General features: G+C 31.2%; 1 protein-coding gene and 1 pseudogene across 4 annotated transcripts in view; one reads left to right on the top strand and one right to left on the bottom strand.

Annotated features, from left to right (window-relative positions):
- Positions 1 to 6721: 6721 nt before the first annotated feature.
- LOC139783369 (uncharacterized) lies at positions 6722 to 9846 on the top strand (annotated as a pseudogene).
- Positions 9847 to 10923: 1077 nt separating this feature from the next.
- LOC139783367 (uncharacterized) overlaps positions 10924 to 17089 on the bottom strand; it is a 7586-nt gene continuing 1420 nt past the window's right edge. For 2 of the 4 annotated variants that reach the window (XR_011721238.1, XM_071722519.1), the window contains exons 2-8: positions 14606 to 17089; positions 13956 to 14527; positions 13677 to 13871; positions 13013 to 13129; positions 12515 to 12744; positions 12269 to 12440; positions 10924 to 12189 (exon numbers count right to left, since the gene is read on the bottom strand). The exon at positions 14606 to 17089 is cut by the window's right edge and continues 3 nt beyond it. Coding sequence is in view for 2 of the 4 variants with exons in the window: in XM_071722519.1 (XP_071578620.1) it covers positions 12095 to 12189; positions 12269 to 12440; positions 12515 to 12744; positions 13013 to 13129; positions 13677 to 13871; positions 13956 to 14055 (909 nt within the window). In the remaining 2 variants the exon portion in view is untranslated. Of the gene's footprint in view, positions 12190 to 12268; positions 12441 to 12514; positions 12745 to 12907; positions 12933 to 13012; positions 13130 to 13676; positions 13872 to 13955; positions 14528 to 14605 lie in introns of those variants that run through there. The other 2 variants (XM_071722520.1, XR_011721239.1) reach the window with 2 other exon arrangements.

Below are 17089 nucleotides of genomic sequence, written 5' to 3'. Positions count from 1 at the left end.
AATCGACGAAACAGTCCGGGAGTTTCTCTCACGTAACACGCAAGCAAGTACAAGTACATCGCATTCTTGTAACGGCGCCATTCGTGGCCTACGGCGACATTGCGAGACACGCCGATTACGGCTACTACGATAAAAGTAAGTATTTTGATAGCATGTTTTAACACACATGGTATATTTTATGAAATAATCCTCATATACTTTGCAAGGTTATGTTCTTAGGTTTGGTTTCAAAACGTCCTTCCCGAGGAAAATTCTACTCGAAATATATAGTTATATGTAACGTATCCTATATCTCAACGTCTCGAGTACTCGCAACTCGTCGCGTCGCGTAAAAGAGTCACGGTGCGGTCTCGCTTTGCGTGTACTTGGCGCGAGACACTACCGTGTCTCTTGATTATCGAGTAAATTTTCCTTTTGAGGACGTTTTGGAACGTTATCTTAAAGGTTTATCCAGATAAACTTGCATAGGTGCAAATGGATTCGTCTATTTCCTTATGCAGATGTATATAGACCAATCCATTTCTTTACATGCCTATGCACATATGCAAGTTTGTCTGGATTGACCTTAAGTGGGAAGCACACACTCTTGCATAAATAATTTCTATTGCCACAATGGAATTAAAAAACTCTGATTGGTTCATTGCCTTATGCGTTGTGCATTATGCCTTTATGCAAGAGTGTTTTCCGTTTTAGAATCGACGTGTTACAAAATGCATGTTTTCTCACTGATTTATTCAATATTGTTTCAAATAATTTCATTTATATTACAGACATTAACATTATGTTTGCATATATATATGTGCCACAAACCAAAAATATCGTACTGTGCGTACAGCAGATATTTACAAATTTAATATTGACAATTATGATTCAAAAACTGATACGTATAAAAAAAATACTGATAAATTAATACTGCCTGATGGAAAAAAACAAACTTGTCAAGTTTTAAAGTTAGGAGGTAAAAGTACATACATATTCGATCAAGAGTTTGTCTATTCAAAATCATTCTAACTTTGTATGTTCTCACTTCGCCTCATAGATACAGAAGCAGAACTCAAGATGAAATTAAGTGAAAAAAGAGTTCGAGTTCCAAAATTAACAACGTCTATAATTCATGACAATGATGAATCTTTACTCAGTCAGGAAAAGGAAAATGAAATCAGCAATATTGTTAAAAAAGAAAGGTAAAAAAATACATCATTATTTGAAAATTTTTTTTTAGGAATTTGTGAGAAATGTCCGTGGTAGCTCTAACTTTCGCAAATTTTGAGATATCGAGCTATCCCCGATATTACTAATTCTATTATATTCTTCAATCTTTTCTACCCCTACTTAATATATAATTATTTAAGATTTGGTTGATTAGACCCGGCTTTAAAGAACTTCTGTATGTACGGATTCCTTGAATTTCAAATTTAGATATTTGTCTGTAACTCAACAACTAATCAACCAAATTTTAAAGAATTATATATTAAATAGGAATAGAAAAGACTGAAGAATAATAATAGAATTAGAAATAGCCCGATATCTCAAAATTTGCAAAAGTTAGAGCTACCACGGACATTTCTCACAAAATGAATCCTGAAGAGATAAAGAGATTCTTTATCTATAAAATTTTGAATGAAGAAAAACTGATTAGGCTTTTGTAAATTTTCTATGAAAATTATATAAAAATAAAAGAAGTATGCAAATTAGATATTTGCACATTGCTTTCTCATCATATTTAAGTGTGCAAATTACAGATTTGCACATTGCTTTTAATTCGCTCATATAAAGCTTCCTCTATGAGGAAGCCAACCTAATAAATACTGATAATTTGCGTCAAATAAAATACAAGCTTCTTCATAAGAGGAGCTTTGTGACCGAATTAAAAGCAATGTGCAAATTTCTAATTTGTACACTTAAAAATGATGAGGAAGCAATGTGCAAGTACCTAATTTTTTCTAAATGTTTTTATCTTCGATTAAAATGACATACTAACACTACTGCTAATATTCTAGGCCAGTCATATTAGATATCGAACCTTCCAATTAATCTTCCCAGGTTGCAACCACCATGAATCGCTTTGATTTGAGGTGCTATAAGTGGGATTTATTTTGCTTCGCAAAATTAACGCGGAATAAAAGGTTTTTAACAATATTATCAACAAAAAACGCGATTTTTTAATTTTTTCTTAATATCTTGAAACTAAGCAAGATAGGGAAACTAACTATACGTACCTTTTTTGTAGAGCGTAAAATTATCTACAATAATGATCTGAACAACATTTATCGTCAAGTCAGTCGTTTAGCTTGCACGCGCCGTCAAAGTCCGTCAAAGTCTGATCCCGAAAACCCTCGATTTCATCGTTTTTTTGATGTTGCGCCGGTAATTTTTTTCCGTCATTTAAAATGGAATTAAAAATCACACATCATTTGAAAAGTATTTTTTGTAGTTCTCAGATGATGTGATTTTTTTAGGATTTTTAATTCTATTTTAAATGACGGAAAGAAATCACCGGCGCAACATAAAAAAAACGATGAAATCGAGGGTTGTCGGGATCTGAGCCTCGGACTTCGACGGCGCGTGCAAGCTAAACGACTGACATGACGATAAATGTTGTTCAGATCATTATTGTAGATAATTTTACGTTCTACAAAAAAGGTACGTATAGTTAGTTCCCTATCTTGCTTAGTTTTTGAGATATTTGAGAAAAAATAAAAAAATCGCATTTTTGTTGATAATATTGTTAATAACTTCTTATTTTACGTTAATTTTGCGAAGCAAAATAAATCCCATTTATAGCACCTCAAATCAAAGCGATTCATAGTGGTTGCAATCTGGGAAGATTAATTGGAAGATTAACCCCCTAAATTTGTCTAATATGACTGGCCTATTCGTAATATGCGAGTATTTATAGATATATTGATTTTTATCATTAATAACATTTTTTATGTGTATAAAATGATACATAAGATTATTTTTATGACAATCGTTTAATTATTAGATACATAACTTGCAAAGAGTTTGAAATATGGATGCACGATTCGGAATCAATTCCATTTTTTCCCCAAAAAATTGGCTTGTTTGTGTTGTGTGCACTCTTCGCACTTTTCTGATATTGATGAAACTTGCCATACATATAGAGGGGGGGGGGGAGTAAATAGATGAATTTAGAAATTTTGGCTGCCCAAAGACGATTCTAAGGGATAAAATCATCCCTTATGTGTGTAGCGGTTTTTCGCTTTTCTCAATATATCTCGAACACTATTCGAAATATCAAAAAATGTTCTATACAAAAGTTTCATGGTAAAAACATGTTTATTTAATCATAGTAATAAAATTTTTAAGAAAATTTTTTTTCTACAAATAAAAAAATTTTTTTCAAAAAATTATTTTTTCAAAATATTATTAATGCAGTTAAATAGAGGTATTTTTACTATGAAATTTTTGTATAAAACATTTTTTGATATTTCGATTAGTGTTTGAGATATATCGAGAAAAGCAAAACTTCGAACTCCCTGAAATATAAGCAAAATTCGGTATTATTTATGTGTAAACATAATTTCATTCATCGATTAATTATTGTTTACGTACATGTGATTTTGTAGCGATTTTTTATCCCAAAAATGACGACCGTTAATAGTTGTACGAAACAAAGGATGAATATACAAAGGATGAAGATACAATTAATATAAGTCCTATTCATTTTAATTCCAATACGGAAACTGATTCATCAGATGCAAATAAATCTTTGCACAAAAATACAGACGAAAATAATCTGTCAAAAAGTCAATATTATGTAGACCATATCTAAGAAAGAGACTGAAACAATCTCGACTTGCATTTTATCCAATCAAGAATTCAAATATTTCAAAGCAGCTTAACATGCGATGTAAAGCTGACAGAGCAAAGTTAAAAGGCTGGGATTGCTGGGAATGCAGAGAAGTAATGCAATATTAACAATATAGTTATATAAAATATAAATAAATAAAAAAATATATATATAAATCAGGGTCGAGTAGTAACAAATTAAAAAGTTAAAAGTTTAATAAAGTTAAAAAGTTAATAACTTTTTACTTAACTTAGTTAATTTAAAATAATTTAATTTTTAACTTTAACTAGTCATTTTAAAACATATAAACTTTAACTTATTCAGTTTTTTCCTAAGTTAAAGATGTATCAATGCAAAAGAAAAGAATTGTAAAAGAAAAAATACAATTCCACATAAAAATAATATTTCTTTGTTATTTCATATAAAATTATGTACAAATAAAGTATTGAATTTATTTGATAATCTACATATTCTACATTATAATTGTTTTGGGTAATCTAACTTTAAAAAATTACGACTTTCTAATGTAGTATAAATAATGCTTTTCAAAATTAACTTTTAATTTAACTTGAGTTAATCTAATTTTAACGTAACTTTTAACTGAGTTAGTTTTTTTTATTCATGTAACTTTTAAGTTTTAACGTAACTAAATTAAATTTATAAGCCATTAACTTTAACTTGATTTAGTTAAAAAAATATATTTATTTACTCAACCCTGATATAAATTAATATAAATATAAATTAAAAAATAAATGTTAATATAAATAAATAAATATAATATAAATATAAATAAGTAAATATAAATATAAATATAAATATATAAATATTTTTCTCATAAAAAGTAATTTATGATATTTGATTTTTAGTATTATAAGGTCTTTGTCGTTGTCAGAAGAAGAATTACAAAAACGTAAAATCGATGCTCACGACATCGACGGAATATGAGCGACCAAATACACCAGAAGGTATATAGGCCAGTCATATTAGACATCGAACCTTCCAATTACTCTTTTCAGGTTGCAACCACCATGCATCGCTTTGATTTAAGGTGCTGTAAGTGGGATTAGATTTGCTTCGCATAATTAATGCGCATTAAAAAGTTATTAACAATATTATCAACAAAAAACGCAAATTTTTTTTATTTTTTCTCAAATATCTCGAAAACTAAGCAAGATAGGGTAACTAACTATACGTACCTTTTTTGTAGAGCGTAAAATTATCTACAATAATGATCTGAACACATTTATCGTCAAGTCAATCGTTTAGCTTGCACGCGCCGTCAAAGTCCGAGACTCGGATCCCGAAAACCCTCGATTTCATCGTTTTTTTTTATGTTGCGTCGGTGATTTTTTTTCCGTTATTTAAAATGGAATTAAAAATTCCCAAAAAATCACACATCATCTGAGAACTACAAAGAATACTTTTCAGGGTGTAACCGATTTTTTAGACCCTTTTTCTTTAGTTTGTAGCTATGTAAGCAAAAATTTTGATTTTTTTGGACTACTCTTAGTTTTTCGCTGTTTTCAGGCCTTAGAATTTATTTGAGACGAATTTTATCATATGCATCTTGTTGTGGACGAAATTTGCAACAAAAAAGGACCCTTGTATTTTTTTCGTACGACAAACGCTGATTTTTTTATTGACGCGCAAAGTTATCCAATATTGCGTACAGGTCGGATAACGCTTGTTTACACTAAAATAATTATTTTTTATTAAAATTTACGTAATTTTTCGTATTATTATTGAACCATATTGCAAAGCCGTTTCAACACATTCTCTCATGTTTACTTATTTATTAACAAATTGTTTATTTAAAAATTATTATAAACAATTAGAAAAACATGTTATTAGGCCTACTGGGGAAACCACAGAAAAAAACGCACCATTGACTTTACCTCAGAGGTGGTGTGGAAAATAGTCAAAAGATGCACTGTCTGTATGTTTGAATAAATGTTATAAATAATATGAATAAATTTTTTAAAAACATTTTTCGAGTTGATATGAGACGACGAGTGCAACGATTATAACATGTTTTTCTAATTGTTTATAATAATTTTTAAATAAACAATTTGTTAATAATAATTAAACATGAGAGAATGCGTTGAAAACGGCTTTGCAATATGGTTCAATAATAATGCGAAAAATTACGTAAATTTTAATAAAAAATAATTATTTTAGTGTAAAACGAGCGTTATCCGACCTATACGCAATATTAGATAACTTTGCGCGTCAATAAAAAATCAGCGTTCGTCGTACGAAAAAAATACAAGGGTCCTTTTTGTTGCAAATTTTGTCCACAACAAGATGCATACGATAAAATTCGTCTCAAATAAATTCTAAGGTCTGAAAACAGCGAAAAACTAAGAGTAGTCCAAAAAATCAAAATTTTTTGCTTACATATCTACAAACTAAAGAAAAAGGGTCTAAAAAATCGGTTATACCCTGAAAAGTATTCTTTGTAGTTCTCAGATGATGTGTGATTTTTTGGGAATTTTTAATTCCATTTTAAATGACTGAAAAAAATCACCGACGCAACATAAAAAAAACGATGAAATCGAGGGTTTTCGAGATCCGAGTCTCGGACTTTGACGGCGCGTGCAAGCTAAACGACTGACTTGACGATAAATGTTGTTCAGATCATTATTGTAGATAATTTTACGCTCTACAAAAAAGGTACGTATAGTTAGTTACCCTATCTTGCTTAGTTTTCGAGATATTTGAGAAAAAATAAAAAAAATTGCGTATTTTGTTGATAATATTGTTAATAACTTTTTAATGCGCATTAATTATGCGAAGCAAAATTAATCCCACTTACAGCACCTTAAATCAAAGCGATTCATGGTGGTTGCAACCTGAAAAGAGTAATTGGAAGGTTAACCCCCCTAAATTACTCTAATATGACTGGCCTATATAATATTTTATTTTATTATCACTTTTTATGTTATATATAATAAATATAATCTTTTTAAAGGTTTTTGGGATGTGACGTTTCCCGATACAGATTCATCATGACAGAATTATCATGACAGAATAATTAAAACTGAAATGTTTCGTCATTCAAATCTGATTCTCAAGGCTTCATTGCGACTCGTGGTACAGAAACATTATGACGTATACAATCCTTAATTTGGTAATGCATTAGGTAACCAAGTAAAATGATGTCACTTTGACATCATTTGACTAGGTTGTTTTCACTGGGATGCAAGCAACACGAACAACCCTTTTTCTCCAAATTTGTTCGGAAAAGAATCGATTCAGAATCGTGAAACCTTAGTTTGAAACACTTTCTTATATTTGCTGCGTGTGTTATTCAGAATTCATGTAATTTTTAATAAATTATTTTTAGATTGATCAAGAGCTTTGTAAAAAATCTACAAAGGAGACTAATACTTCTATTATTGCTGCTTATGTAAGTGCATCTAAGCAGCGGTCGTTACATTCCAGTGCTGATGTTGGGAGTGAAGCATCGATGCTTCTAATAATGAAGAAGACAAGTGTTCAAGTAATGATTTACTAAAAGAAAAACAAAGAGAATTAGATGAATGTTTACAGAAACTAAAACATGCTGAAAACAGAGCAAGGCATTGGGAAGAACAATATGATACTTTAAAAAATCTGGAAATTACAACCTTACCGAAAAAACCGGAAAAGATATCGTTACTATTCTAGAAACGATCAGCAACCGTACGATTCATGGTAAGAATTTATTTTATACTATAAGAATATAAAGAAAATTGGCAATAAGAGAGTCGACGCGGTTATTAGTGCGTAATGTCAAAAGACACAGATATATTTTCATATTACAAGTTTCCAGACGTTCCAGCTCTTCTTCGAGCCATCCTCAGCAGTACAATAAACCATTCTCCATCATAACCATGAGCTTTCGGATTAGGAGGTCGGAAAACCATGAGAATTAAATGATTGCTATATTGAGTGTCGTGCGATCTATCGTGACAACAACATGTCATGGACACTTCAATCTTTAATGTATTTTTAATGTTATTTTATATTGTTGACCACCTTCCGTTCTCCGGCTATCTGATAGCAATCATTTAGTTTTCATGGTTTTCCGACCTCCTAATCCGAAAGCTCATGGTTATGATGGAGAATGGTTTATTGTACTGCTGAGGATGGCTCGAAAAAGAGCCGAAACGTCCGGAAACTTGTAATATGAAAATATATCTGTGTCTTATTTTGACATTACGCACTAATAATCGCGTCGACTCTCTTATTGCCAATTTTTCTTTTATGTTCTTATTATTATTGAGAGTCCTTAATATTTTATTTTTATATTATTAAATTCTACATTTATAATACGTTTCAATGTTTCTAATAATTGCAGATAATATTGGTGATAATGCACCTCAATATAAGAATAAAATTAATGCGTTAAAAGAACGAACAACCCATATAGGAGATGATGTTTGGATACCTACAATGATTTACGAGGAACTTATGCGTGAAAAAGAGTTCAGCTCATTCATAAGAAGTGCATGCTATGCTGTCTGGGGACCCGACAAGCTGGCTGAACGTTCTGTGCGTGAACAACGTAATGTTAAGGAACCGATATTAACTCCTACTAAAAAAAGTGCAGTTTCATCATTGTTTTGCCATTGGATGAGAGATAAGAGACATATGCCGCAGACTTTTATTGAGGAGCAAATGAATAGAACTAAACTGAACAAATACTTCAACGGGGCAATTTCAGCAGCCAGGAAGAAAATTAATTACAAGGCTATAAAAACGCCCAATCCTGAAGTGACAAAAAAGAAAAACCCTACAACTGAACATTTACAAAATTTGGAAGTTTCTGGAGACGACAAGTCAGATAGTGAGCATTCCTGCTCTGAGAGTTCAGAAGCTGTAAGTGAGGTGTGATTAATGTAAAGTTTATATATGAGTCAGAAATCATTATTTGTTTTCCTTTTATTTAGAGCCAAAGCGTACTTTAAGGGGTTGCGCACAATGAAAGGAATAGGGAACAGTTCAATATTAATGTATGAAATTCATATGTAATTTATTAATACAGAATAGACGAACAGAGAAATAGCGCTAAGGAACAGTGATGAAATTTTATTCTATTTCTGTATGCCATATGCACAATGAATATGTTTAATATTAACATATTCATTGTGCATATGGAACAGAAATAGAATAAAATTTCATCACTGTTTCTTAGCGCTATTTCTCTGTTCGTCTATTCTGTGTTAATAAATTACATATGAATTTCATACATTAATATTGAACTGTCCCCTATTCCTTTCATTATGCGCTAAGTGTGTTCGTGAAACGTGCAATTTAATCAAAGTATTTTGTGATTTAGTTTAATATGTACGTTGTTTTTTTTTATATGAACTACTTTTATATAAACTACTTTTATATAAACTACAGTTAACACTTCTTGTATAACATATAGATACATAATACTAAATATTTTTGTTTAATGATCAATGTAAACCTACAAAATTGTAAGTGTTCACACAATATTTTTAGGATCTTATTCGTAAAATCCATGTAAAAGCATCTAAAGAATTTTCGTGTTTTTAAATTCATTAGTTCTTAAGCTCGGATGTCTCGGGAGTTTTCTGCTTTTAGAATCTTTGGATTTTGAAATCTTGGATCCCCGTACATGTAGGAAACACATCGCCTCAAAAACTTATGTCCCTTAATTATAAATCCCTTAGTCTTAGATTATTTTGCAGAAAGTTGGATTATGGAAATTTTGATTATATATTTTTTTATATATTTGATTATATAATTGATAAAGCCTATTAAGATCTCGTAGTATCGAGCGCTGCGCATAAGAGACAGATTTTGCATTCAAGAGTTTATTTCCTAATAAATTGTTTTTTTATACCAACGATGCACGTTTGCGTTAATCCGTTAATATGTTACGTTACATCGGAGAGTTTGGCGTCATTGTTCTATGAGAACTTTCCGGTAAATTGACCTGTGTGTTTGTAAATCTTGCATAAGCAAGTGATCTCAACATGTATGTATGTATGTATACTGAATAAAGTTTATTAAAATTATTACGTAGATTTTATGTATACTGGATCAAGTTTATTAAAATTATTACGTAGATTTATATGTATGAAGGTGACATTTCATGGGCAGTGAACAACAGCAGCAGATCGTACCGATTGACTACAAGACAGAGAATTTCTAAAAACTCGAGAACTTCTATATTTTGTAGCCAATCAGTACGATCTGCCGCTGCTGCTCTACTGTCCATAAAATGTCATCTTAAGTTGTAATTAGACGGAGAAAAACGTAGAAATTATGCGCAACCAGTTTCTACGCATAATTAATGATTTCTATGTCTTATTATGCTTATCTACAACAAATAAAAAAACTGTCCGAAACCGCGCATTTTCTCGTGAATAGTTGCAATTTTAGCGTAGTTTGGCATTAAGTTAATTGCATCTCTAATTTAGTTGTAGTTTCCGCGGATTTTTTGTCGTAGTTACTTGTAGTTTGGCGGAGTTGTTAAAAATGTTTGAGAATTTTTTACGCTCATCTACAAACAATTAAGAAAGTTTTCGAAATCGCGCATTTTCTTGTGATTAGTTGTAATCTTAGCATTGTTTAGCATTAAAACTTCTTATTTCCATGTAGAATCTCTACTTTACTTGTAGTTTTCGCGTATTTTTTTCGTAATTGGTTGTAGTTTGGCGCAGTTGTTGCATAAAAAGTTGGAGAATTTTTTCCGCCAGGGTTCTCCAGAGCATTATTGATTTTTCTTACTACTCTGTGGACCTGTTCAGTTGTTGCATGTTGCTCTCAAAATTCGAATTGGTGTTCTGGGATTATCTTTGTATTTACTAGCACAGGTTTAAATTTTTGTATGAGTTTTTCAAAGATCTTTGACAACACACCCAAGTAGAACAAATCAGTCACGAAAATATCAAAATGACATCATTTTGTAATCATTTTTTAAGCGTCATCGTGACGTCAAAATGGCCCGTTAGGAGCATATAATCTTGACATCATCTTGACATCAAGATGACGTAAAAATGACCTTTTTTTACAAAGCAGGTATAATTGATGTTATACATTAGAAGTGTGGATTGGAGTAATATTAAATAAGCATAATAGAGGACAACATGTAAGGAATATATAATTACATATGAGACTTCTTTATTATATAAAAATATGTCTTACAGAGACGAAGCTATTCTAAATCTTAAGAAAAATTAAATACTAAGGCATGGTTGCATAACTTTAACCAACGTCGCATAACTTTAACCTTAGCTTAATTCACTCTTCGTCTGTTTCTAAGGAAAACAGTTAGACTAACTGTTCCCCTTAGAAAGAGACGAAGATTGAGTTGAACTGAAGTTATGCGACATTGGTGCATTTCGGCTTAATACAATTTGATAAAAAAACATAAAACAAAACAAAATAATCTTTGGTAATTATTGAAGATTTTAAGAACAATTAAATGTACTAAATACGTGTACTAAAATGTACAGACGGCGTCATTAATGCCTTCCACCTGAAGTCACAGTACATGTAACGTGCACTATAGAAATCTCCAGAACACAGCTAGGAAAGCATTAATGACGCCGTCTGTACTATACATATAACACAAAATAACTTTTAGAACTTATCTAATACCTGAACAAAAATAAATGTATTTATACATTTTATTATTGCACGGTATTATTGCATGGTATTATTTCACAGTCAAAATAAAAGTTTTTTGTCATGGTTTCATAACATCAAAAATAAAAAAAAATAAAATTCTCGTTGATTGGCTTCTGGTCTTTTTCCGTCATCATTGAGATCGTGACGTCAGAGACGAGAAATCTGCACACGCTAAGAATTCTTGAGTGCATTTCCAAATAAAAAGATATTTGCATAAAATAACACTTCAGATCACTTCAGCATACTTCAATAATACTTCGAAAATATTTCTTTTCTTTGACAATTAATAAATAGGAGTAAAAAGAATGTAATATGAATGTAGGCTTATAATATAGACGCAGTCGCATAACTAGGCTTTGTATTATATTTATTTTACGGCTGTTTATTAACTGTCAAGGGAATGGAATAGTTTTCAGGGTATTTTTGAAATGTGCTAAAATGATCTAAAATGTTATTTTACGCAAATATCTTTTTATTTGGAAATGGCACTCAAGATCGAATTCTCAGCGTGTCATTTCTAGCCTCTGACGTCACGATCTCACATAATGACGGGAGAAACCCAGGAGCCTTAACATTAAATATCACAAAGGCAAGTAATTCTCCCATGACTAGAAAAATTTGAAAAAATAATTAAATTTTTCTTTGGTTTCCCGTATAAAGCCATCTTTGTATTTTTAACTTCACTAGTTTTAAATCACTTTTGGGATGGTTTTTCAGAACAGCGCCTACAATTTTAACTTATTATTTATTTCTTATCTACTATATTTTAGTAAAAGACGGTAATTTATATAGAATTGTACTCACAGGAAACAGCGTCCATAATTTTACTGTTTGCTAGTGCGATCTTGGTGTCTTTGGTACCTCCCCAACTTATTGCTCTTGCTAATTTGTTACTTATTAGCAGTTTCGATACTAGGTATACAGCACTTTGCCAGTCACTACCTTGACTAACCATACGGCCCGCAAAATATTGTACCTAAATATCACATATTTTAGTACAAAGAACAAAATCATAAATGTAACAAATAATTCTATTTAGTTCAAACGTACCACTGTTGAGAAATTCGTGCCATCATTTAAAAACTCTTCAAACTTATCATATTCATCAACTGACTTCAGAGGAAGCGCTGGAAGGTTATCTGGTCTTAAAAGAAGACTTTCCTCTGGTGCTAAGTAGGTAAGTATTTTTGTTGTGTTCATCATTACAAAATCAAGTTTACTACTTATTTCTTGAAGTAACTCTGTCTTAATTATTTTTATGGCAGCATCAGTGTTATCACCTAATTAATGCAAACAAATTATTAATGTAATGTAAAAAATATTCTCAATCTCCAACGAAAGATCGATCACGTTTTGAATATAGGCAAAGTAAAGTAGGGAGAGCGTGTCGCGCTACTAAATACCATATACGTAAATATGGCACGTTCGCTGTGGAGGAGGGCTTTCTAGACGTTCTATAGACAGACACCTGCGCAAAACATACGAGTTTTCGTCCAATCTCTGTGATCGATTTTTTGTTGGACGGAATATACATATATAAATGCTTACTTGATGATTGGTGCTTACTGGAAGAAGGAGAAACCGATTTTGTAAGTAAATTTTTACAGTTTGCATCATAAGATCTATTTTCTTTGGAATGCTTTCCACTGGATACAGCTTTAACACCTGAGTGTAAATACATAAAATATCAAAAATATGATTACTTGTACAGAAATAATAAATATACAATTACTGATTGAATTATAGAAAATGTGTTTAATTTGTAAAGAGTAATAACTCCTTTTGTAAGTAAGATTTTTTGTTCATGTCTAACTTATATTTTTTATCTCAAGTTATAGACAGCAAATTTCTATATAAATAAAATTATACTATTGATGAAATAAATAAATAGCTGTAGTATAAATGTATGTGCATAGCATTGCCAGATGTGTTATAAAGCTTTGTTTCAACCACTTATTTTTCAAAGGACTGAATAATATAAAAGATGTTTGTTATCTCAAGAATAATCTCATGAAAAAAATACATAAAATTTTTAGAAATCTGTTATAACTTAAGACTACTTATCAAAAAACTGCTGCTAATATAACTTTTTTGCTTTTCAGTAGTGAAACACGAGAGTTTCGGAGAGTAAGTATTTGAGAAACTTGCTTAGTTATCTTCTAACAATCTGTAAATGTTATTGTTTAGAAACATCCTGTACAATTATATTTACCTGTAGGTTGATCTGTGACAGAAGTAATTATTTTTCTCTGTTCATCACTTAAGTCAGAAGACTGACTTAATTTCTGCGAGATATTTATGCTCCCATATTTATTATCTGTTGCAGCATTAATTTTTTCTCTACTTTCTTCTTGTATAATTTCTGGACTGGATGGTAAAACAGATTCTGACTGTTGAAGATCATTTCCTACAGACGTATACAAAAAATAAATTAATGTAGCAGTCAATACTTTCTTGTACTGACTAATTTAAAGCCTAGAAAATTATTTACCTAACAAAAGTTGTTCTTTCATTCTATCTATATTCATTCTATCATCATATTGTCGGTGAAATTGCAGAGGAGACGAAGCAGGGGTACTAGGAAACGACATAGGGGTTATTGCTTCTGTTGTTGCATGCGAAACATCTGTCAGATTATATGTTTTTTTTAGAACGTGGGTCACTTCCTATAGTATCATTTAAACCAACAGAACGGTTCTGTTCTAAATCGAGTGTTTTAATTAAATTTTTGGATTTGGTAACCATGGAAACCTCCTTGTTTTGAGAAACTTGCGGTTTTCTATTATTTCTCTTGGCTAGTAATGCTGCAACTTTTGCCCGAACAGCTTTTTCTTCCATTTCTTCATTTTCACTATCGCTAGACTGATCTCTCAATTTATTTTTTCTGCTCTTCTTAACAGTGTGAGTATTACATTTATCTTCGGATTCGGATGACTCTGTGACATTATATTTCGGATTTTTCTTTCTTTTTCTGGGCTGGTCTATATCACTAACTTCTGTCCCTACTGTTCGATCTTCATCATTTTGAAGATTTAGCTGCCTTTCGTGCCTTATTGTACGTGTCTAAAAAAATTTTGCATTAAAAATGATAATTACAAATCTTAAAAAATGTATATAAATGAATGTAATATAAACATTTACCATAGCCGTGACAAAATTTAACATCGTATGTAGGCCAGCTTTTATCCGGTTCAGCTAAACTTAATATTAATTTTGATCGTTTATCTGTATTCCCACGTTTAGGAAAATTAGGCCAGTAAGCCTTTGTATTCTTAGCAAGTAGCCAACAAGTGGGTACAACGTCACTTGTTGGTTCAGTATCCTTATCATTTGGAAGAAAAGTAACAACTGCATACTGAAACAGATACAAATTTTCAATAGGCACAAAATAAAATGGTGGATTGTTAAATAATACAAAACTCGCACTAACCATATTTAAACAATATTAATAATAAAATAGATATGTGAATATTCTATATATTTACACTATATTATTTACTTATAAAGTCAGTTATGACTATGTATAAGAGGAATTGTAAGAAATTCTTCATTTTCCAAAGGTAATAAAACACATTTTGCAGCAAATTGTGAAATATTCCAAGCATAAACTTGAAGATTTAATGAGCTCACTTTCCAGATACCCAATTGTGAAGAATTACATGGATAAGTGTAATAGTCAGTCATAGTGCAAAATTTCTGACCGTTTAATTTTATCCTGCCTTCAAATGTATGAATGATATTTCTTAGCAGTACTACTGTATTGCATTTGGTAAGAAAACATCGATCAGCTAGATTAGTATTTAAACAAATTCCATCAATCTCAATGGAAGAGTACATGTCACCTTCTATATTATCTACTATATTTTCGCATAAGCCATTTAACTTTACTGTTCGATCATCTGGCTGGAATATTTTCGATGTTAGACGACCTTTGGTCTCAAAATCCCTGTTAACCAGTTGCTCAAGAGGTTTATAAGTTGAACGCAAACAATTCTTTATTGTCATAAAAAAATTCTCATACTTAAATGCGCTAAAAGAATCAATAGCACCGTGCAAACGACATTCCTCTGACAAATGGCATAAGCTGTGCACATTATATACCACAAACTGTTTTCCAAATACTTTAATGGCATGTTTTATAAATTGGCGGATTATTACATCAGCTGCAGGTGTCATATGTTGTACTAAATCAGGTCTTGCCAACATATAAATTGATGATTGCAAGAGAATATAGCTTTTCCACAATTTCTTGTCTAAGTGTTTAAACACAATTAATCCATCATAAAGCAGCATACGTCTGAACTATGTACCTTTAAATTTTGCAAAATATTTAACTGTTCGTGGTCTTCGATTAAAGATCTTAGGAATGTACGGTGTCAACTGTAATATTTTATTGTTTATTTCTTGTACGTCAGCATCTGATGCAATACCACGTCTGTTCTTTAAACCCAAGACAAAAGTAAGCCACCTTTTCCAAACACCTGCCCAAACTAAATGTAAAGCATCCAACCTAAATTGTGAAACCATTCCAGTAGGAATTCTTTCCAAAGGTGAATTACCAGTATGATGAAAAATATTTGATCGAGTACGAAATGACTCATCCGTTCTTAACTCAGCATCCAAATTTAAAAAGATTTGTCTTGACAGATAGTATTCTCCTTTAACTTCACATTTCTCACATGCAAAGCGACCATTATGACCAATTATACATTTAATTAATGATCTTGCCGGGGCATCAAGCACATAATTGCGGACTCGAAAAGGATAAATATGTTTGAATATTTCAACACCTTGCTCCTGTAATTCTTTTACTTCTTCCACATATTGTCCTAAAAATGTTTCCATATCGGAAGGCTTTCCTTTTCCAAAATAGACAGCAATTATAAATGGCTGAGGATCATCTTCAAAGCAGCCAATTATTGGCCAAAAACAATCATTTGTACTTTCAAATGGATCCAAACCATCTATGTTTACATCAATTATTATCTCTTGATGATCCACGAAATACTGTTCTAAAAGTCTTTCATCAATATTTTTTCTGATACCTTTGTAAAAAAATTGTCCATTTCCAAGAGCAACAGTAACTGTTTTACGAGGTGTATGCAAAAGACTTTTACAGCTCTTAGGCAGATTGGGAAATAAGGTTCTAAGTATTTTCAAAAGATTATCTACTTTGACAAAGCTTACACCTTTCATTGCCCATTCTCTTAAATTTGTTAACAAATACATTTCCTTTTCAATATCATTCTGTAGAAAGTGATCTATATTATTAGTATTTATTTCAAAAATTTCACTCAAAGTACTTAAGACTTCATTGCTATCATCGGTACTGTGAGTGTTATCAATATTAGGATCGAGCTCATCATTGTTCATATTATTATCAACTGTATTACAGTTATCTGTGTTAACACTGTAAAAATTATTGCCATTTGTGTTGTCATATCGAATATCACCACTGGCTGTATTTATACTACTGTCACTATTATTTCTGCTCAAATTTGAAAAGTCGTCAAGCAACTGCAAATCATCATCCATAGGAATTCCTGCATTAACTTGAAATCCTAATTTAACCACTTTCATCCTTTGCGTTACTTCTCGTTTAGCATGCCTTGCTCTACGCCGTTT

Source organism: Temnothorax nylanderi, unplaced genomic scaffold (assembly GCF_030848795.1).
Source record: "Temnothorax nylanderi isolate EJ_2023f unplaced genomic scaffold, tnyl_v1.0 TNYL_tig0493_pilon, whole genome shotgun sequence".
Classification (NCBI taxonomy): domain Eukaryota; kingdom Metazoa; phylum Arthropoda; class Insecta; order Hymenoptera; family Formicidae; genus Temnothorax; species Temnothorax nylanderi.
This window is presented reverse-complemented; position numbering and strand designations above follow the sequence as displayed.